At 45.0% G+C, this 23,305-nt stretch overlaps 1 protein-coding gene across 2 annotated transcripts in view; it reads left to right on the forward strand.

Annotated features, from left to right (window-relative positions):
- The window catches only part of LOC8033331 (zinc finger protein castor homolog 1), a 344,798-nt gene extending 331,476 nt beyond the window's left edge, over positions 1–13,322 (forward strand). For both annotated transcript variants that reach the window (XM_029983036.3, XM_029983034.3), the window contains 7 exons: positions 157–659; positions 1,177–1,305; positions 3,502–3,625; positions 5,041–5,226; positions 6,060–6,524; positions 7,482–8,264; positions 8,745–13,322. In XM_029983036.3, coding sequence (XP_029838896.3) covers positions 157–659; positions 1,177–1,305; positions 3,502–3,625; positions 5,041–5,226; positions 6,060–6,524; positions 7,482–8,264; positions 8,745–9,953 — 3,399 coding nt within the window. In that variant the 3' untranslated portion in view covers positions 9,954–13,322. The remainder of the gene's footprint in view (positions 1–156; positions 660–1,176; positions 1,306–3,501; positions 3,626–5,040; positions 5,227–6,059; positions 6,525–7,481; positions 8,265–8,744) is intronic.
- Positions 13,323–23,305: the final 9,983 nt, after the last annotated feature.

Consider the following 23,305-nt stretch of genomic DNA (forward strand, 5'->3'; position numbering starts at 1 on the left):
GACTTTTCCCACAAAAGATTAGGAACCTTGCGCTGGTTTAAGGTCAATTAATTTTTCGTTAGTTGTCCTCCCTAGCCCCCAGTTTTGCGAACGCACGCTGGGAACCCAACTTCCTAGCCACGTTAACACCTCACCGTTTTCTTCCATTCTCCGCAGTTGGCGATTTGCGACCAAAGCCTGAGCAGCTCTCCGGTGCAGAGCATGTTTCCGACCGTGCCCTCGTCGTCGTCGGCGCTCCCACCGACGCCGGGCTCGAGCACGGTCGCGACCCTCGCCCCGACCACGATGACGACGATGAGCTCAGCGGGTAGCATCGCGGAGGCGGCCCACAAGGCGAACCAGCTCGCGAACCACGCGCTCGGCCACACGGCCCACGACAAGCTCAACTGCGGCGGCAACAGCTCGGCCCAGTCGCTCCTTCCCGACGCGAGTGCACAGCAAAAGCCGCACATGTTGGACCCGACCTTCCTGTCTGCGTTCCTGCCCAACGCCTCGGGCGTCGGTGCAGCCCTGCACCCGGGTCTGGCGTTCAACTTTGCGAGCCATGGCTACGGCGCGAAAGAGGAAGACGGCTGCGGATCGAGCAACGGTCAGGCATCGGATGCTACGAGGGATGTGGGCGCCAAGGCCGAGGAGACCTGGCAGCGCTACATGGTCAGGTGAGTCGCCCCCAGCGGGTCCCTGTCACGCGTCCGTAACTGTTTCTCTTCAGGGACTGGGCATGCAGAAGAGAGGGACTTGTAAGGATGACGGTACGAAAGCATGGAGACTGAGGCTGCTAGCTTTAGGACTACTTACTAATCCTTCCAATCAGAGATCGGTGTTCTGATGTCTCCGCGCGCTCTCTCTACTCCTTCTCTCTCTCACCTTTTCGGTGCATTGACACTATATTCTTTGCCACATCGAGTGATATAGAAAAAAACAAAAAAACTGCAAGTATAGAAATTCGAGCATCCCAAATTACACCTCCTGTGGGTTTTTGGACATAGATATGCCTGTCATAGCATGGGGTATATACTTGTTAATGTGCCGAATTTTAGGTTTTCATTACAATCCACCGCTTGGGTCGTTGTGAACCTGAGGGAGATTGGGCCAATTTATCACTAATATGAGCATAATTTATTTTTAGTGTCAGCTATGACCATGTTTCTAAAGTTGCGCTTCATTCGCCCACAGGTATTCCCCGACGGACCTTTGTCGACCCGAATGCGAATTCATCTACCGCGAACACTATCACTGCACGACGGACAATTGCTCCATGGTGTTTCCTGGCAAGGACTTCGGAGGCGTGCAAGAGCATGCAAAGTAAGGAGAATCGGAACTCTGGACATCCCAATTAGTGCGCTGGACTCGTCAGTTGGGGTTCTACCGTAATTTCAAGAAAGATTGCTACTGTTTGAGATATAACCTGCTTCCTTTTTAACATTGAGCTCTTCACTAGTTAAGCAAGCACTTAATCTAGTGTGTCAGACTCTTGTCTTTCATGATACACCAGACCTTCAGAATCAGAGCGTATGCAGTATTTCCTGTCCGGAGGAATAGGGATTTTTAAACTAAACTTTTCAATCTGGTTATTTTTGTGTAAAGGGCCGCCCACACTAGCGAGAAAACGCGCCCGGCGCGCCGATAAATCGGTTAAGCGGGAAGATAAAGGGCGTGTCTCTGCACGCGCTCGTGGCGCTGACTGTGCTTTGGCGACATTTTGTTACTTGCCGCGATCGGCGTGCCACGCGCGTTTTCTCGCTAGTGTGGGCGGCCCTTAACAGGTAATGAAAGATACAATAGAAGATGGAAGTGCTCTAACGCGAGATATAGATTAGTGGCGGAAGGGATTGTTTTGGAAAACAAAATACTCTTACTTCACAAGAAGCTGCAAGAGATAAGATTTTGTGCACGAGAGGAGAGAAAACAAAATCTGCAAAGATAAGCCAGGAACGAGATTCGAGTTTTAAAATTTCAATCTGCTTTTCGCGGAGCTTTAAAACGATTTAATATTTAATAGAAGTTCAAGTACATATTCAGAGAGTTTGCTTGAAGTAAAGTGCAAATTTTCTGACCCTACCTAAAATAGTGCTTTAAGTACCATGTTCTTAAAACACTTCCCAATTCAGCTAATTTTTTTTTTTCAAAAACGTTGGGGGATATATTAAGCTCTTGAATAATATTCTAATCTTGAAATGCCTGCATATTTCGAGGTTTAGGAGGGAAGGCAACGCAAAGAGGCTACCTTTCCGTTGCCCTTTAGCACGCGATCCTTCAAGTACAGCACAAACTACGGGACCACCAGATGGGCTTCAGAGCGGGTGCTGCGTTTCGTTGACTCCAGTGGGTGAGGCTGCAGTGTGTACGCCTCCTGTAGTGGGCGAGAGTTCCTAAGTTGGGGAGAAGCGGGGAAAAAAAAACCTTCTTTAAATACGCCAAGTTTCCTTCAGCTTTGGGACAGAAAGAAATGCCAGCCTTCGGCGCTAAACCCTCATTTACTAGGCCTCACTTGCTACGTGTCTGTCCGCTCCGCGCCTCATAGCAGGGTTGTTGCAGTGGGGGCTTGTAAAAATGTTAGAGGGTCTCAGACGCTCTAAACCACGCCCCTCCCCCCCCCCCCCCCTTTCCTACACCACATGCTTCCACTTCTTGGTAAATATCAGCTAATCTTCGAACATCTTATTTATTTTTGTGCAGGAATGTGTGTTGACCAACAGAACTACAACTAAAATTCAAGAGTAGTTGTAATTTGAGTAGATGTTACTCGGAAAAAGTAATTAAAGTAAACACTAATTACCTAAACAAAAATGTAATTGAAAGTTACTAAACTACTCAGAAAAGTAGTTAGACTACAGTAACTTGAGTAGAGTAGTTGAACTATGTAAAAGTCTGCACTGAGATAACTTGACGGTGGTTACACAGTTTGTTGAACGAGAAAGAAGAAAGAAGGATGGGTGGAGGGCGTTTTCTTTTGGTAGAAACTTCATCTTGTGTCAATTGTATATTGCTGAATATGACCCTTCGCCGAAAATTATGAGGCCTTTCTACTTTTTAAGAATGGGCAACGGAAGGACGAGGCTCGGCGGTAATGAGCCTAGGAAAGGTCAAAAGAAAAAGAAAAAACGAACAAAATAAGTTTATATTACTATAGAGAGTTTGTTTGTTTGGCCTCTGAGAATAAAAGTTTTCTTAAAATTGTTTAACCGTTGTCGCTTTGGTTAATAATAAACGTTTAGGCGCCATTATTAGAAAGGGTTACCCCTGATGTAGAACTGCTACTTTAGCTGCAAATGTTACCTTTGAATTTCTGAAAAATAAAATAAAAAATGCACAGTATAAAGCAAGCGTTTGTCTCGAGCTTCTTGAGTGCAGGTGCGAGTTATTTTTTGTGTGACAAGTGCCCACTATTACCCAAAGTTCAGAAGTTTAGAATGCTGGCACATATTTATGGATGTGCTGAAGATGTTTTCTTCTGCTGCGTCCCGTCCATGGTACATAAGATTAAACTTTTTTTTGCAGAAACCACGAGCACCAGGACCAGATCACACAGTGCTTCTACCACACCGTGGGGAAGAGCATCGAAGGGGAGTGTCCTCCCGAGTGTCCGTTCCAGCTCAAGGAGAAACACTACCACTGCCAATGGGTGAGAAACCACTTTGACGCGACGCTTCGCTGCGAACGTTCACGACCAGCATCGAAAAGGGCTTCTTAAAATATCGAACGGTATAGACAGGAAGAAGGCCGCATTGTCTCGAGAAATTGATTTCGAGATAAAAACATGTCTGCATTTTTACATCCTCACAATGTGATATTTGTTCATCTCGAACAAAATAATAAAATTTATAATTTCCCTGGCACATCTTTATGAAATAATCTAACGTATCTACTTCAATACTATCCGGGTTTTTTTTTTTTTCCAGGTATGCGCTTATGTTGTTTCTAGCCTTTGGCTTCTACTTTTCTTTCCCCCATGCTTATGCTGCTATGAGTAGGAGTTTCGCGACACATTTCGAACGCTCCTTTCACATGGCGAATAAGATGAAGATCCACCTTGCGGAATGTGTGCTTCTCCGTGCTGCAGCTCGTGTGTTGCGGAGAGGTAGCACTCCTGCTGCGGAAGTCGCCCTTGTCTGCAAACGCACCAGTTGCTCAACATTTCGTTTGAATAGCGTCGACGCGGACCTTACTATGATTTATCCAAAATAGCCAGGCTCCAGGTTGAGATAGAAGAATTGGTAAGCATCATACTGAAATGGTTGCATGGCATTTTGGTTTTGTTCGACCAGCAATCATCCAGGAGTGGGAAATCGCATGCGCTCTGCCACTTCCCTGCATTTAAAGTGTGTGTGAGGGAAAGCACCCTCTCCAGACAGGCGGGGTTGAGTGGCGCGCGCTCGCGTCGCCGCAAGGAAGTATATTTGGCTATATTAAAAACAAGGAAGGCAACCTGATGCAGAAACTTTCATACCTAACTTAATTGTGCTGGAACTCAGCTTCTTGGTCTTGCAGTAAATTCTTAAATCGCCTAAACTAAACTACAACTTTTTTTTTTTTTTTTTACAGCGGAGTTGTTAAGGGCTAGTTTCCCGACTATCATGTCCGCCAGCAAACAAATGATGGCACAAAACTCTGGACAGCTAACGCCTTCCGTGGGCGACGGCGGCACCCAGACAACCGGCTTGCCGGCTATTTGGTTGCCGCCGTCGTTCATAGATGGTGGCAACCTTTCCAGCCTTTCCACTCTGGCTTGCCGACTTGCTGCCGGCCATTACTTCATTCCCACCATAGTACAGCTTCTCGGGTCTTCCTTCTTCACCAAATTGAAAAGACTGAAAGTTTCTTTTGTTGTTTTGTTTGACGTTAAAATTTACGATTGTAGATAGCCTTAACATAAAAAGAAACTCCCCTCCCTTCGCGGCCGATGTTGTTATTAAATTGTACAGTTATATAGCCAAAAAGGTTTAAACGTAATGAGATGAGTTATTGGTTCCGGGATAGAAGCACGCAGGCTTAAGTCCTACTTGCGTGATCTAAGAAAGGCTTTTGGTGCATGTCCAGGATGGCTGCCGAGATATTGTGAGCAGCACGGACAAGCCGTTCAGGCGGCTGGACCACTACAAGATGCACGAGTATACGACCAAGCTGAGCATGTCTCGCGACCAGTTTAGCGCCATCTCATCGGTCTCAATGGACGGCATCTTCAGGCGAAAGAGGGGACGGCCTCCGAAAGAGCGAGTTATTGAGGTTGGTGTCTCCTCCCACAAGGTTATTGTTTTTCATTATGCAGTATCGCTGACCTTACTTACGTGAAAGAGCTCGCCTATTTTGGTAGTCCCTGCAAACGTTGGAATGTCTGGTGTAAGACTAGAAAATGTGAAGTTTAGGTACCAGTCCATATATTTGCTTTTAGTCTTTGCAAGTGTTTGAAGATGTGGTGCAAGACGGATGTCTGGAACTGGGAAGTTAGAGTACTAGTTTATGGATTTGAGAAAAAATGGGATTTGTGCTGACCACAGGCGTAGAAAACTCCCAGATCGACTGTTTCAGTTCGCACGTCTGGAGGGTTCATCAAAGATGGTGAAGATACATCCGCGTTTTTTCAAGCAGAGTAGAATGGGTGGCCTGCCTAGGTGCGCATTCAGTCACAACTTTGGGCTCACAGTTTCCACCCTGGACTCATATGAATGATATATTGTGTTCTAGTCTGAACGTATCGAAATCAAATTTCTTCAAAAACGTTAAAGAAAGCAATAACGTTCCCAGAATCAATTGCCCTTTCGCGATTATTATGTTTTGAGTGCATCTCAGCTTGTAATTGACCGTGTTGCAGCAAACTACACCGGAAAGTATAATTTAATACAATAATGTTGGGGGAATGTCTCAGCGTGGAGAAGATTTACACAATAATTAATTGACTTTCACCTGTAAGGGGGTGCATTTCAGGTTGGAGTAGATTTATCATTGTGGACAATAACACCCCTTAAATTTCCCACTCCATCAATCTTTACGGCGGATAAAATTTCCGTAGATGATAGACACGTTTCAAACTCTCCCCGATTCGTCTCCTTTTCTTCCAGTTTCCCCTGGGTCCCAGCTCACCGCACCTGTCCCAAGCCATCTACGCCAGCTTCAAGCTCCCCAAACCGGGCTCTAGTCAAAACAGCCCAGCGCTGTTTCCTCCTTTCCAAAGCTCGTCGAGCGGACTCCTGGGCATCCCGGGACCTTCCAGCGTGCCCAGAATGCCCCTTGGATCTCCGGGCATAGTCGACTTCTCTGTGGACAACCACCACCAGGCTTTGCACTTCCTGCAGCAACATCAGCAGCTCCAGGAAAAGCTGATGGAACAACAAGAGAAGCATTCTGCGGAGCAAGCTGCCGCTGCTGCTGCTGCTGCGGCGGCGGCGGCGGCGGCCGCGGCCGCAGCTGCCGCGAATACTGCGAATGCTGCGACGTCGGTGAAGGCAGAGCCTAGGGAGCCGCCGGAGGCGGATTCGGCATCACAGACCCTGCTCTCGGTGTCACAACTTCCCTTCACTCCTGAGGTAGGGCATGCACTCCTTTTGGTATATCTTTTGTTCGAAAGCCGTTCAATGTAGTACTAGTAAGAAGCACGAGTTATAAGCTAAGAAATATCGGAAGGTTGAAAAGAAAGTCATTGACGCATTGCTGTGTCCACGTCTTTCTCTTCCACATGCCCACACGTAACAGATGTCGTTGATGCTGCTGCATTTCTTGGCTGGTCCACATTCGGGTACCTCAATGACGTGGCTCATAGCACATACCAACATGGCGGAAACGTTACGCGGCGCCAGCATCGTTCGCACAGAATGGCAGCGCACAGGAGCCTTTCTTGCAAACATGTATTGAGGCTATAGCAAATAAAATCCTGGGGGCAGTATTCTGCTATTACCTGAACTTTCTAACGTAACTAAGAGGGGTAATGATGACCGGTGTTTGTTTGCAACTTCTTTATAATCTGCAGCCTCTGATGTTCATCATTTGTTTTTCAGAATCACTAATATATTATTTGCGTTGCTTCTAATCCTTAGTGGCATATTTCTCGCTCTTCTGAGCTAATTTTAATTAAGTTACGCAAACAGTTTTGCTTGAATGCTTTATTTCTTTAAGGGTGTTTGTTATTGACTACAAAGAAGTTGCTTTCTTGTAATTTTAATGGTTATACGAACCAAGTTTTTTTTAAGTAAAGCACCTTCATTATTGCTGACTCTGTGGCAGGTCAAAATTTCCGTAAAGTCATGCAGCCTAAGCTATAGTTTCAGTCACAAAGTAATATCTTTTCCTGACATAATAAGTTTGATTGCACAACTTGGGAACGTTGGCCATAGGCTCGAATTTATATCTTCTGCTGAAATAACATTTATTGAAGAGAGAATTCAGCTGTCCCTCAAGGCGCCTGTAAAACATTATGTTATGATCTGTTTAAACGTTCTTGCCTCCCACATACCAAGTTCACACGCTGCGATCTTGGTCGCCTGCAGGTTCACGAGGGTTTCTACATCATCCCTGAAAACGCCCCTTGTCCCGACAAGCTGTGCACCTTCTTCGGCCAACAACACTTCCACTGTGTCCAAGCCCGGTGCCACTACGTGACGGACCGCGAAGATATCCTCGTCTTACACTCAAAAGACTTCCACGACAACATCGACATCATGGAAGGATTCGTCTTTTTCGATCGCAGCGTCGACTGCCGCCTCCCGGGATGCCACAGCAATAAAGTTAACCGGCACTTCCACTGCACTCGACCCAACTGCAGCTACTCCTTCGTCCGCTACTCCACCATGAGCATGCACGAGCAGAAGCACGCTCAGCAGACCGCCGGTTCTCCGTCGCTAGAGGACGAGGAGGAAGGGCCTTCGCCTCCCAAAAAGAAGTCCTGCTCCAGCGACGAAGACCGCGTAGCGAGTCCTGCAGCAAGCGACACATCACAAAAGACGGTCGTGAAGTCCTCGGGGACGTTCTATCCGCTTTCGGCGTTCACGAACAACAACAGCAAGACTGGAAGCGACAACGACCACCCCCCGGAAGACGGCGAGGACAAGGAGAGGTTCGTGTCGAGCCCCACTTCCAGTACAGCGTCGTCGTTGCCCGAGTCCGATCAGCAGCCGCTAATGAAGTTGCTGATGAAGCCGACGACGGTGCAGACATTGGCTGCTGGCCAGAGTGCCGAAAAGCACGTCATGTTCAGCGAAGGTCAGAGTTGTGGACGACCCTTCTGCAAGAAGAAGAGAAAAGACCACTTTCACTGCAATGTTTGCAACCAGGTGATTATTTGTGATCTCGTTCTCTTGTTTGGGGTTTCTTATTCTGTTACTGTGAGTATGATCTTGATGTGTGTGAATGCATTTGAAACAATTTTTGGCCTGGGTGCGGGTTTCACGTTCATTGAACCTTACAGGGATTATTTCTGGTAAGGTCAAGGTTATTCATTCTAATGTTAAAGACAGTGTGTAGAAGGCATACTTAGGGCACCACAAGTATTTACCCAAACCTAAAGTCCATTAAACCAACAGAATAATGTACATCGCTACTTATTAGGCTATGCGAGGATTCCCAATTTTTTATGAGTTAAACAATGGAAAACTTAAAGAACAGGTGTCCTAGGTATGTCTCCTGATCAGCGTCACTTGAAATCATCTCATCAGATCTTCTACTGTCCTCTTCTACTTTTATTCACACTCACCTTACTTTGAGAGCTGCAGGTGGCATTTCCTCCTTCTCAATTCCATCTTGCTTTTGCGCAGGCATTTTCGAGCTTCTCCCGTTTGAAGCTACACATCTCCAAACATTCCGGTGCTCCCAGCCCAGTCCCGGTATACCCGGATGGTCGCACGACTCCGCTCTCGAGCCAGTCCTCTCCAGTGTCCTCTACAGCGCAAGGAGAGTCGGACGCCGAAGTGGACGAGGAACCAGCCCCGTCACCCAGCAAGAAAACGACGCCAGAACCAAAGCCGCAGCAAAACTCCCCGGTGGCCTCTCAGGGGTACCAGACTCCCTCGAGCACGACCGCTAACCACCAGGACCACCAGCACCATCATCACCATCCGTTCTTTAGCACCCCACCGAAACTGAGCCTACAAAACATGCAGAACATGCAGCACATGTTCTGGCCACCCGTCTCCTCTCCGGGACTCATCCCTGGGATGGCACCGCTGAACCCGGCGCTGTTGGCTCTCGGAGACATGTCGGGCCATCCGAACCTGGACCTGCAGCACCTCGCCCTCATGTGTCCCTCGGGAGACATGTTCTACGGCTCTCCGCAGATGACAACGAACGTGGCGGCCGTGTCGGAGCAGAAGCGTCCACTCTTCGCCAACTGTAAGACCGAAGAGACGCAGCCGACCGTCGCCATGAGCGAGCCCAAGCGGATGAAGATGCCCAGCCTGCGTATCCTGAAGGACGAGCCGGTCCCGGACGGCTACGTCCGGTTCCGGTTCAACGAGGACTGCAGCTACCGCCACTGCGGCTACCGCGAGCACCAGACGCACTTCCACTGCACCAGGAAGGACTGCGGGTACAGCTTCTGCGACAAGACCCGCTTCGTGCAGCACACGGCGCGCCACGAGCGGCTCGACACGCTCATGGGCGGCGATTTCCGCCAGTTCCGCGCCAACGTGCACTGCGGCAGGCCGGACTGCCCGCATGCCACGCAGCAGGCGGCCAACAACAACGGCCCCACGGGAGGCAGCAGCAACAAGGCCTCGCACTTCCACTGCCTCAAGTGCGAGTTCGTGTGCACCGACACGAACAAGGTGGTGGCCCACCGGCGGCAGCACGCCAAGCTGGACAGCATCAACGCTGCGGGCTTCGAGAAGTACACGCCGTCCCAGAACTGCGGCGTGGACGGCTGCAATTACAATGCAAAACAGACGCATTACCACTGCCTCAAGTGCCAATACGCGGTGCTGGGCTTGTCGCAGATGTCTTCGCACAAGTACCGTCACATGGACTGACCGACGACGCGGCGCTCTGCGGTGCGCGCGCCTGACACCCACCTTTTTTTTTTTATTTTCGTTTTTTTTTTTTTTATATACGTATATGTGAGTGAACAACGTAAAGTTGGGTTCCCTGTATCGCGGTGACGGATTCAGCTTTTTGGTTGAGATGCGGAGGAGGTTTAGATGGTTTTCTTTCTTTGGATGGGGGCGCCTGGATATGTACTAGAAAAAGTTGTTTTTTTCTTTCTTTTTTTTAGAAGAGCGAGGCGAATGTCAAAAGCAACCAAACTTAACATGAACTGCCCTCCGGTGCTCGCTCTGTTTATTTCTTATGTGCGTGTGTGTGCGTGTGCCCGTGTGATTGCTGTGCATTACAACATAGTCTGAATCCGTTTGTTTTTAGAGCTGCATTCTGATGTCACATTATTTTCTGTCGCTTCGCTCTACCTTCTGTTTTATAGGTCTTATACACATAGTTATGTGTCACAACACAAGTGAGGAGTTTGTTCCGGTGTGTATATTTAATGCATTTTACGGTGCACAATGCACAAAGAGACGATATGAGCTAGGGGATCTGTGACCTGTGAACCTGAACAAATCGTGCAATGTTTGAGTGAGCTAGCTTATTTTTCCAGGCATTGTTGGAGAAAGAGGTGAAAGCAGTGCATAAAGGTTCACCGTTTTTCCCTGTTCTGAACAACGCAGTGCAGGCAGTCTAGCTGAGACTAGGCTGATATAGCCAGAAATAGGTGTAACCTTTTTCTTCATTCTTTTTGTTCGCGGTGAAAGGCCTGCACACATACCTGTAATTTCGTTATCTTTAGGGTGTGGCGTTGTGGAATACGCGGCCTAGGCCATTTCTTTCCTAAGAGGATGAAAGCGATAGTTGCGCATTAGTTAATTCGAGCGGAAACTGGGGCTAGATATTGCACTCCGCGACTTCGTTAGGAAATGGTTGTAGCACCAAACGGACTCCCCAATAATAACGTAAAGCCAATCACATGTGATCAATGATTCAACAGCTGTGCGGTGTTTGGCATGCTCTAGCTGAATATCTTTGATTATTTCCAATTGCATTTTCCATGAACGCCCGTGAGAAAATTTTTGTTCGACAAAAGAGCTCCCTAGGCAGCTGAAATTTCTCGCTTACTAAAGAAACATTACGGTTTAAGGTGCACATCTAATTTTTGTGACTTGAGGCTCAAATTTATATAGTAAACTGAAGTTGTATAGAAAACATTGGTTTATATAGCAGTCCCTGAGAAAGCCTGGCAGACGATCGAAAGAGGTCACCACTGTAAAACAGAGGAGGAGAAGCGGACGGCAGACGAGGACCCCTTGTGAGAGTCCTCGACATCAGCGACATGCTCTTTCTGACACACATTTCGAAACACGTGTCGCGTCCGCGAAGTGTTTTCCGTAGAATGGCCGCTGCTGGCGCTAGTATCGGAAATTCTCGTCAGCAGTTCGCGTCCCCTCCTTTAGTTTATGCGACCGAACAATCTATTGTTTACACTAAGGGCAAACGCTTACCCGCGTAGAAGAGGCTACGAAAATAGTGATTGCTCTCAAATTAATGGAGAATATCTTCGCATTCTCCGTTTACAGTTTTCACTCTTTCTCATAAATTTCGCCAAAAGTGACCGTAAAGGAAGTTTCATGGACAGAATGTTCCTTAAAATATATTTAACGTGATCAAAGCAAAAATTAAAGAAAATATGGTTCATCGAATGAAGGAATAACAGCGTAGTAATTGTATTTTTGCCAACTGTCGTTTGCGAGCGTCTGCCGGCTCGCGGCCTCCATTTGACGTGGGTACCTTGGCAAGGCATGCCACGTCAAAGCAGCAATAAAACGAGCGCAAGTGAGACAGGGCAAGTCTTTGTGAGTACACCGGTGGTAATAAAAAATGCGCTTGCAAAAATTAAAAAAAAACGAAAACATTGGCGACATGATTCGAACAAACTTTAAAGGAAGTGTCACATTTATTTCGCACATGGCTGCGCTCGTCCAGCAAGTGCGTCATCGTACAAAACACGTTTAGTCTTTCGCAATTTTCGTTTTGCAGATGCGCGCCTCCAAGAGTGGATATTCTTTTAGGTTAGATTTTGACGGAAGAAAACGATCAGAGTTGCCAGCCATGCGCTCTGCCAATATATAGAAAGGCGTAAGCCTTCATTGCCGCAGTCACTTTTTTTACGCAGGCAAATGTCCTATAACAAAAGTTTGAGAAAGCTTATAATTAAAATTTCCCTTGTTACGATTAGGTTCTAGAATGACATTTGCTCTTGGCCAATTTTTTTTTCGCGAATGTTTTTGCAGAGTTTTTTTTCATTTTTGGCTGCAGAATTTACTGCATGGTTGCTCGTTCATGTCGAGCCCAGAGCCATTGGGGGCTTTCCCAAAACCGCATCAAATTGATAACGTGTACATAGTGCTTTCTCGTCAACGGAGGTGTGTTTGTGGTAGCGGCGGAGAAGAACGAAAAACAATCCAAAACCGGTGACTGTCTGTGTTGAAAGAAGCGGCAAAGGGAAGGAGTCACAAAGGCCTGCTTCTAAAATGTCTTCCCTCGATGTACAGAACAAATGGGCGGCTCGCTTGCCTTGAAACGAGCGAGACGGGGGCCCCACCCTGGTGAATTTATACACGTTTGCGGGATGTCCCTTTCCTCTACGAAATGGCACTGTTTTGCAAACAGACTGTGCCGTTATTTTTCTAGGGAACATTGAGAAGCACAAGTTTTTACCGAGTCTTATCGTTTCTTTTTAATCGTGTGTATATACGAAAGATACGTCACACACGCTGACAGTTTTCACGAGGCTATGCAGTTCCTCCTCCCTCATTTTCCCCATTCCAGTGCCAGAGGTTTCGTGTCTCGTTTTTTTTTTTTTCACTTTCTTCAGTTAGCATCTTTTGGGATCCAGAGAGTATTGGTGGGGAGCTATTTGTTTTCGGTTTTGTAGTGACATACTTAAGATGCATGCTCCAGCTGTTTCTTTTTTTTATTTTTTAGGTGTCGTTATGAAGAGAATGTTTTAACAGGGGAGAGTGACTATTGCCGCGTAACAACCGCTTTTCTTCATCGTGTGTTCTTTCCCCATAATCGGTACACAATAGGAGGATTCATAGGACGAATCGACTTTATTTATGCTGACCTCCAAAGGCTCACGACATTGTCTCCTTTTCTTTTTGTTCTTGTTTTGGTTCTGTTCTCTCGTGCACAGATGTTATTTAATGACTGTCCAATGAGTGTGTGCCTCATGTACATATAGGGATGTGATCACCATTATAATAGTGCTGTGTGTGCCTTACACTACAAACCCGACCCCATATCCTGTCAGCCCTTATCCGAAAAATAAAGGATGTGATAGTTCAAAAAAACCTCCTACTTTGTTTCTCTTTGATTTTGCGCACCTTTTTGTTGAATGTATTGCGCACACTACGGTTTGGTGCTGCACTTTCTGCATTAATAGGAAAATCAAAATTCATCTTGCAGAAGTAATATCTGTAGTAAAAGATTTTCTTCGGAGAGAAGGTGGTCCTTGGCATGATGACCGGCTTGGAGGTCTAATGTCCCTTTGTGCCCCTGAATTTGTTTGTCTTATATGTAGAGGCAAATGTGCCATTGCATGAGGGTTAGACATGTACAAGGTACTCGAAATAAGTAATTAAGTTAAGTGACTGAGTATTGGCCTCAAAATTAACTTGAGTGTAGTAAAACTATTCAATGGAACGTTATTGAGTAAATTACTAAGTACCGTAAAAAAGTGGCGAATTACTTTTCAAGTTACTTTTATTTATTTGCTTATGGTAACAAGAAAGTACATAGGTTTTGATCCGCTAGCGAAATTCTGCTAGCCAAATATAAAGCGGCTTGTGTTTTCACTCAAATGCTTTTTATATCTTGTTCTGCTTTTGCGTGCCTAATTGTTTTGTACTTTTTTGTTTTTTGGTCAGTGATGAACTGCGGATGTATGATTTCTACTTTGAGGTTTAGCACTGACTGAGCTTCATTTTTGAGACACTGTTTGCTTGTTTACAGTGCTGCGTAAGGTTCATCTAAATAGTACTTGAAGTAAATTACAAAGTAAATTAGAGGTTATGAACTTCAAGTAGTAAGTACAGCGGGTGCAATGTATTGAAGAAGTATTATAGATACAATGTAGTTCCAGTACTTTTAACAATCTTTCATGCTGCCCTTTCATCCCCCATACAGGTTTTTTTAACTGCTATGCTCCAGGAATAATCGGAGGTGCATAATTTTTCTTTCTTTGGAAGTGGCGGCAAATATTGGATAAAGTTAAGTCGCCAGAGAGTAGCTGTTTTACTCTCGCTGACAAACTTTTTAGCACAATAAACTTGTATAAGGCATTTATTTGTATCGGTCTTATAGTCACTGTAACTTCACTCAAAGAAATGACAAGACGACGCCTTGAAAGACGATAGCGCGTTTTCACACGGCAATACGCAATTTCTTTTTTCTAATTTGGCGAATGTACTTTTAAGTCGGAGGTTTCTTTCCTCGGAAAGTACCAAAGAATACTTACTGTATGCACTTCAAGTAAAGTACAAGTTTTCCAGACTTGTACGTAGTTCAACCAACCGGCGGACTCTTCCTATACCTCCCATTGAGACTCCAATTGCAGACGGCAGCGCCAAATCTCCCCTAACGGGCGTTGGGTTTCTCCAAAAGTAATAAAAAATAGACAAAACAATACGCGCGCCGTCGTTATGGCAACCGCTTGGTTATGGGAGAGGGTCTGACAAGTGTGGTTCCTCCTCTCCCTTTCTCTCACCCTCGGCGACAAAAGGATGCGAGTTCGTTCGGAGTTCGGAGCAGCCTCCGAACTCCGAACGAATTCGCATCCTATTGTCGCTGATATTGAGAGAAGAGGGAACTGCTCCCATTGCGCCGTCTCGTTCTTCTACAATACAATGTGTTTACCTTTTTTTTGCGAATGTCCGACGCTCCGAAACGATTGCACTTGACTTAGCGTCGCTCGATTGATATCAGCTTGGCAACAGTGCATGTTCAGTGACAGCCAGTTCTCATAAAATGGTCACTCAATGAATGCAAAGTACGCCCAGCCGCTGCTGTTTAGCGGCTTAAGATGGGCGCACATCGCCAGTCTGAGCACAAGTCCAAACTTCTTTTGCAAGTTCTCTTTTTATTAGGCACGCTCTTTATACAGAGAGGAAAAAAAACAAAACAAAAAACGTTCACTGCACGGCACAACAAAGTAACAAAATCTACACGAAACTACTATTCAAGTATTCACAGATCTGCAATAACACATTTAACTTTGCGGTAGTTAGCGACAGCGATTCGATCGCCACGGTCTCTCGCAGGTTCCTTCTGCAGCGAGCTGCTCCACGCACGAGCTGCGGTGCTCTAACACCGATACCGCCCACACCGCTCATTTTAAGATACATGCGCTATCCCTTGTGACCTTCTACAATAACTCTACCATAAAGAAACTTGCACCAGCAAGTTTTCGGCCATCCGAAACTGTATAACCAAAAGTATAACAGCCCGTCTTTACCTTTCGTCACTCGACCGGGAACCCAAAGAACTTGGCAGAGATGTTGCCACTGGAATTAGAGCACCACTGAGTCGAGCAATAGACAAGGTTTCGTTTCCTCCGTGTTTTGGTAGAAGAAATAGACCGATAACCAATAGGTCAACGCCACTGCCCGCTGCCGCAAACGAAAACCACCACCGCACCGTTGGCACACACGCCGTCGAGCAGTCGACGCATCCGCGACCGCGGCAGCCGACGCGCAACTGTTGTCAACGGTCAAAATACAAAAAACAACCGGCCAATGAGAGCAAAGTATGAGGGCGAAACTTTAGCTAACCAAAATATTTGTTTCATCTTACCAGGATAATTTTTGAAATCTGTAAGCAGCAACAATAATATGTATCTCATCCTATTAAATAAACTTTCCGGCGTAAACCGGAAAGACTTAAAGAATACCAACGGATAAGAGATGGCGCTGAAATAGCTAAACGGAAGTCGCATGAAGTGTCCGCCGGTTGGTTCAACTACTCTACTCAAGTCACTGCGGTTTAACTACTTTTCTGAGTAGTTTCGTAACTTTCAATTACATTTTTATTTCAGTAATGAGTAGTTTAATTACTTTTTTTGAGAAACTTCTACTCAAGTTACAACATACTTTCGAATTTTAGTGGTTGTTTTGCCTATAAACAAACATTCCTGCACAATGGAGATAAGATGTTGGAATATCAGCAGATATTTGCAAAGAGGGGGAAGCGTGTGGCGTAGGAAAGGGGGGGGGGAATAGTTTGGAGAGTCTAACCCCCCCCTCCCCCACTCCAACAACACTGCTACGAGGCGCGGGGAGGAACAGACACGACGCAAGAGAGGCCGAGTAACTGCGGGATTAGCACCGAAGTCTGCGTTTTTCTGTGTCCCGAAGCTCAAGGAGACTTGACCCATTTGAAGAAAGGGCTGGTCTCCGCTTCTCCCAACATAGAAACTCTCGCCCACTACAGCGGGTGCACACACTGCATCCTCACTCAAAGGAGGCAACAAAATGCAGCACCTGCTCTGAAACTCATCTGGTGCTCCCGTGGTTTGTGCTGCACTCGAAGAATTGCGTGCTAAAGGGCAACGCGAAGATTACCTTTTTGCGTTGCCTTTCCTCCCAAAACTCAGAATATGCAGATCTTCAAAGATTCAAAGATCGTTCGAGAAAACTGTAGTAATTCCCCCAACGTTGTCATAGAAAAATAATAAACAAGCAGTGTTGGAAAGTATTCTATTCACATGGTACTTAAGTATTATTGTGTAAGAAAATTGTACTTGAAATAAATTCTCGCAACATGTACTTGTATTTTCCGAGAAAGGTAAAACTCGCGACTTCAATGTACATTCCCCGAATATGAAAAAAAAAGCGGCATCGTCGTGTGAAAACTTGTTCTTTCGAGACGTCATCTGGTAATTTCTCTGAGTGAAGTAATTGTGGCTGTAAGACCTATAGAAATAACTGCCTCATAAGTTGAGAGTGTCAAATAGCTCGTCAGCGAGAGTAAAAGAACTACTCTGCGGCGACTTGACCTTATACAATATTTGCTGCCATTTCGGCAAAAACCCCTGGAGCAGTACATACCAGTTAAAAAAAAAAGTGTATAGGGGATGAAAGGTCATCATGATAAAAAGTCAAATTGAACGTTTAGTGATTTATACAGCGTAAGGTCGGTCTGCCAGGATGAGGCGACACTGGTTTACACTTTTGATGAGCAATTTCGCCAGTGCAGTACAACTGCTAACCTGGGGTCTTTAACGTGCTCACGCAGTAGTGATACACGACCGCACGCCGGTACAATACTCATCCAGATCGAAACGGGCAGGGGTGGGGCTCGAACCCAGGATCCCTGGGTTCTGCAGCGCGAATCATCATGATAGATTGATTGTGTTAAAAGTGCTTGTACTTTACCTTGAAATATATTGTATTTATATACGTTACTTCAAGTACATTGCACCCGGTGTACTTACTAGTTTATTTGAAACACATAACCTCTCATTTACTTTCTACTTTACTTCAAGTACATTTTAGATGCATTTACGCAACACTGTTAACAAGCAAACTCTGTCTAAAAAATCAAGCTCAGACAGTGCTGAACGTCAAAGTAGAAATGACACGTTCGCAGTAGATCATTGACCAAACAAACAAGTACAAAACAATTAGGCACGCAGAAGCAGAACCAGCTATTAAAGCGTTTCTGTGAAAAAAACAAGCCGATTCATATTTGGCTGACACGATTTCGCTAACGGATCAAAGCTTTGTACTTTCTTTTTGCCATAAAAAAACATACAAAAATAACTTCAGAAGTAACTTCAAAAGTATTTCGCTACTTTATACGGTAATTAGTAATTTTCTCAATTACTTTCTATTTGAGTAATTTCTACTCTACTCAAATTACGTTTGACGTCAATACTCAGTAACTTAACTTAATTACTTTTTTTAGTCACTTGTACATGTCTGAAGTTTTCTAAACCTACTTGAAACAGTACTTTAAGTACCATGTACTTAACTTAATTACTTTTTTTTAGTCACTTGTACATGTCTGAAGTTTTCTAAACCTACTTGAAACAGTACTTTAAGTACCATGTACTTAAAGTAGTCCCATTCACTGCTTGTTTGTTATATTATATGCAAAAAAAAAAAAAAGAAAAACACGTTGACCGACTTACTAAGGTTTCTCGAACGATCTTCGAATCTTGGAAGACCTGCGTATTCTGAGTTTGGAAAGAAGAGCAACGCAGTGGTCACCTTTGCGTTTCTTTTTATCATGCGATTCTTTAAGTACGTCGCAAACTACGGGAGCACCAGATGAGCTTCAGAGCGGGTGCTGCATTTTGTTGCCTCCTTTGACTAAGGATGCAGTGCGAACACTTCCTGTAGTGGGCGAGAGTTCCTACTTTGGGGAGAAGCTGGGACAAGCCATTTCTTCAAATCCGCCAGGTCTCCTTGAGCTTCGGGACACAAAGAAACCACAGTCTTCGGTGCTAATCTCCAGTTACTCGGCCTCACTTGCAACGTGTCTGTTCGCTCCCCGCGCCTCGTAGCAGGCTTGCTGCAGTGGAGGGCTCGCGAAAGTTTTAGAGGTTTCAGACCCTCAAACCTCCCCCCCCCCCTTTCTCATACAAGTCCTATGGTCGGCTATAGAACATTCTTTGTGTGGTCGGCTTTAGGTATTTGGCCCAATTAGCTAAATAATGTTCTATGGCTCTCTTTAGCGTTTTTATGGTCGCCTTTATGGGCGTCTTTAGCTTTGTCTATGGCCCTACCACTGTTCAGCCATAGCGCTCTTTAGCGCTATGGCTGGACAGTGATGGCTGGCTAAAGACAGCCACAGCCATTTAGAAGCCTTTAGCCATGGCTGGCTAAAGGCTTCTATATGGCTTACCGTACGGCTCTTAAGCCGACATTCTACAGCTTCCTATTGCTTTTCCTTTGGTTTTTTTAGCTATCTAAAGCTTTTTACGTGTTCTGCTTAAGAAACGTCTGTGGGTCGTCATATGGCTCTCTTAGCCAGCATGCTTTAGCTGCCTATGGCTTTTTTTTTTGGTGTCTTCAGCCATTTAAATGTTCTGTTGAAGAAGGCTGTATGGGTTTTCTTATGGCTCTCTTTAACCAGCACAAACTAAGAAAAATTGTTTTCTCAAGTTTTCCCGACTTTTAAACGCTACATTGTAGATATCCCACGCCACATATGCTTCTCACTCTGCAAATATCAGCTGGTCGTCCAACATTTTTTCTCTTTTTGTGCGGGAATATTTGTTGATGAGCAGACCAACCATTAAAATTTAAAAGTATTTTGTAATTTGAGAAGTTACTCGGAAAAAGTAACTCAAGTAAACTACTAATTGCCGAAATATGAATGTAATTCAAATATACTAGATTACAAAAAAAAAAAGAAGTTAAACTTCAGTAACTTCAGCACAGTAGTTAAACTACGCACAAGCCTGCACGAGGCACATTCTCCCTGAAACTCTTGGAACCAAATGGGTGCGCAGCACTAGCTCATGCATAAAACGTGTCTCACGCGTGTGCACAACAGTGGTTGTCCGTACTTGTAAGAAACCCGCAGCGTGAATTTTATCATGGGGTATTGTGTACCCGTTTGAGGGTAGGACACACCAAGAGAAAGAAGTTTCTTAGTTGGTGGCTTAGACACGACTGCCTAACGATCGCCGATTAAAATCGAACACGGTGCAGTGTGGTACTCGATCACATGCGACACCACGCGCCAGCCGCACCCGCGAAACCTCATGATCTTGCTACATTTCGTCTAGCCCTACGATATACTACAGTTAAAGCTACGGGCCGCCAGGTTCAATCAAGGCCATTTAAAAATCACGTCAATATTGCTCCAGGAATCGCGCCGGCATTCCGGAGCATATGTCGACAATAGAGACTTTTAGCAAACCGTTACCGTGCTCCGCGTACCGCTATACCGGAGCCTTTGAAGCAGGCTTTTAAAGGGGGGGTGCAACGATTTCCGGACTTCGGTGAAAGATTTCTGGAAGTTGCCCTCTGACACTTCTGAGTTAAAGAACAGAAAACCGATTTCGCCTGCGTGTCCTAGTTGTTGCGTAAAAAAAAAAAAAAGATAAATATTGGAATTTCGGGCACCCCTCAACTCACTCCCAGCCTTCAGGGTCACACTTGGTCCCCCTCCTAGTGACGTAATTCGGAGTGCCGTGTAGGTTCCCGTGTGCTATCTCGGAGGACGCTTCCTCTCCCTCTCCCCGCTGACATCAGCGGGCGTTATGCTGCAGCTTAGAGCCGAGCGGGGTCACGTAATCTTTTCGCCGTAGTTCCTTCGGCTGCCACTTGGGGCTGCGGGTGGGGGAAAAAGCTCGGCTTTTGCTTTGCGATTATGCAGTGAAATCGCGACATTTTTAATGAAGGATGTGTTTTCTCTATCCTCCGGGACACGATAAACAACGTAAAAATGACGAGATGCTAATTCTTTTAATCTTAAAATCGTTGCACCGCCCCTTTAAGCGCGCGCCCGGGTGATAAAGTAACCCAGGAACGCGCGGGCTTGAAAGCGTGCTTCAAAGGTTGTGTATATCTGAAGGTGTATATCTGAAGGTGTATTCCCTGAGCGTATGCAAATAGCAAAAGTTTCCGTGCTGCGTAAGAAAGGCGATAAAAATGATATAAATAATTATAGACCAGTTTCCATACTGCCTGTTTTTTCAAAGGGGCTAGAAAAACTTATTCATACACGGCTCTCAAAATTTTTTGATAAGCATCAGCTAATTACAAAGTCCCAGTTTGGATTTCGAAAGCACCGTTCCACTGAGCTTGCGTTACTTGAAGAAAAGGAATTTATTTTACGTAACCTAGAAGATAGAAAACTAGTCTTGGGAGTTTACATTGACTTTACGAAAGCTTTTGACTATTTGAACCACACGCTCTTATTACAGAAACTTGAATGTTATGGAGTACACGGGCAAGCCCTGTTTTTATTGCAATCATATCTCAAAAATCGTAAACAATATGTGTGCTGTAGTAATTTTTCATCCAGTATAAAACCCATAGTCTCTGGAGTACCACAAGGAAGTATATTAGGCCCTTTTCTCTTTAACGTATATGTAAATGACATTGTGAGTATTGACCAAACAACTAAATTGATAATATATGCTGACGATACAACACTTCTGTACGCTGCGGACGATCCTGAGGAGCTCGTGTCAAAAGTAAACCTATTGTTAGGTCAGATATCGGTATGGACAAAAAAGAACGTTTTAAAAATAAATACAAGTAAAACTAAAGCCGTACTATTTCGACCTAAGCATAAAATTCTTCCTCCGATAAACACCATTACTTTAAACTCGGTAAATATCGAATTAACTGATAATTTAAAAACACTTGGAGTAGTGTTTTCCCAGAATATGTCCTGGGATAGCCATATTGAACATTTAAATAAAAAATTGTCAAGAACTGTGGGTATTATATGTCGGCATCGGTATTTACTTCCTACATCTGTTAAAATATTATTATACAAATCATTATTTTATTCCCATTTAAATTATTGTTCGTTAGTTTGGGGTACTACCACTGCAACTAATCTTGAGAAGGTGCACCTGCTTCAAAAAAGAATGTTGCGAGTAATTGCAAACGTACCTTATCTTTCGCACACGGAAAACCTGTTTAAAAGTTATCATATACTCAGTATTCACAATCTTTATAACTATAGGCTATCCACAAAACTTAGAACAGAATTTCTTTGCAACACTTCATCCCTGGTAGAATTGTCTATTTTGCAACAACATATCGTACCATACCAAATTCGTAATCCAGATTACTGGCACGTACCAACGTGTCGGCTAAGCACTGGAAAGGAAATTTTAGCATACCGAATCCCAAAGCTTCTAAATGTATTGCATTCTAAAGGTGTCTTTATAGATAGATTAAGCCTGGGTGGATTGCGATCTGTCATGCATGATTTTGCATATATAGATTGATGCGATTTCTTTTTTCTTAGTTTAAAAGTGTGTTTTGTGTTGATTTGCGAATGTCAACTAATATGGTGCTCAGTGGCGTTTTCTAGTTTCATGTTGTTTTCTTTTTTTTTTTCGTATTCATTGTGATTATGCACGATTTTTTGTATATTGATATTTCCGACGCTTCTGCAGAATGTACTGGGGCCAAGAACTCGTCAAGCCGCGTAGCGCGGCTTTTTTTCTTGGCTCCACCATTAGGTGTAATGGAAATAAACAGTTATTATTATTCAAGGTTCCGGTAGTGCGGTACGCAGAACACGCTAACGATTTGCTAAAACTCCCCAATGTTGCTCGCATCCTCGTGCCATAGGCTACGGCGATCCTAAAATCTACTTCGTGATGTTGGAGCAAGTTAAAGGCTCACTGCGACGTATTCTCGTTGTAATTCAAAATGCGTAAAGTAAAAAAAGAAATAAATAAATTAGCTTGTTATTTGTTGAATCACTACTCTGGTTCTTATCAGCGACATCATGGAGTGGAATCAACCGAAAGAGATAAGTACTTGCCGTTTGTCGTCTCGCTTGCTATCTTTCGTACTCCAGGAGCCGTAAGCTGGTCATATGGCGAGAATGTCGCCGAGATTTCTGACCGGCGCCCGATTGGCCAGCGCCGGGCTTGACCTCTGGCCCATCGCGGCCGTCAATAATCTCGCCGACTTTTTCTCCGAGTGTCCAATTTAAAGCCCCAGTTCTTCGACGGAGGTTGGGGAGAGATCGGACGTCTTGCCGCGTCCGACATTTCCAAAATTCTTCCCACGTGAACCGCAAGGAGAGGGTCGAACTTGGGGAACAGCTGAAGTACCCCAAGGAAGTTTCCGTCCTGAAGAGATCCGATCGTCTGATTAAACCTCGTTCTTCCAAGAACCTTACAAGAAACACTTCTTCCAGTAATTGTTTTTTTTCCCGAGCAATGAGGGAACGGCTGATGGGCTGCGTTTACGTGGATGCGACCACTGCGCATCGAATTGAGATTTGACTATTTTGATTGGTACCAGATAAATAGAAGAGGAAGAAGTAGGAAGGCAGGCTGCGTGCGATTTGTCCCTGCTCGATTCGATGCGGTATACGATCGCATTCATGGAAACGTAGCCATGGATGCTCTCACAGAACGTCGCCTGTACAGGCCAAGAATTAATTTTCTATGACTGTCGCTTTTTCCTTGTATCTTTAGCTTAGCATGTGCTTTCTTCCACGAAGGAAACTCATTTGGTGGGGAAAATCGGTCCTTTCATGCCGACATCAAGGTATACAAAGAAAGCCGTATGCTGATCCGTTACGCGAACTTTACGGCATCCATTCGTGCAAGACGGCTTCGCCT

The sequence above is a fragment of the Ixodes scapularis genome, unplaced genomic scaffold, assembly GCF_016920785.2.
Source record: "Ixodes scapularis isolate PalLabHiFi unplaced genomic scaffold, ASM1692078v2 PGA_scaffold1__304_contigs__length_218370807, whole genome shotgun sequence".
Lineage (NCBI taxonomy): Eukaryota > Metazoa > Arthropoda > Arachnida > Ixodida > Ixodidae > Ixodes > Ixodes scapularis.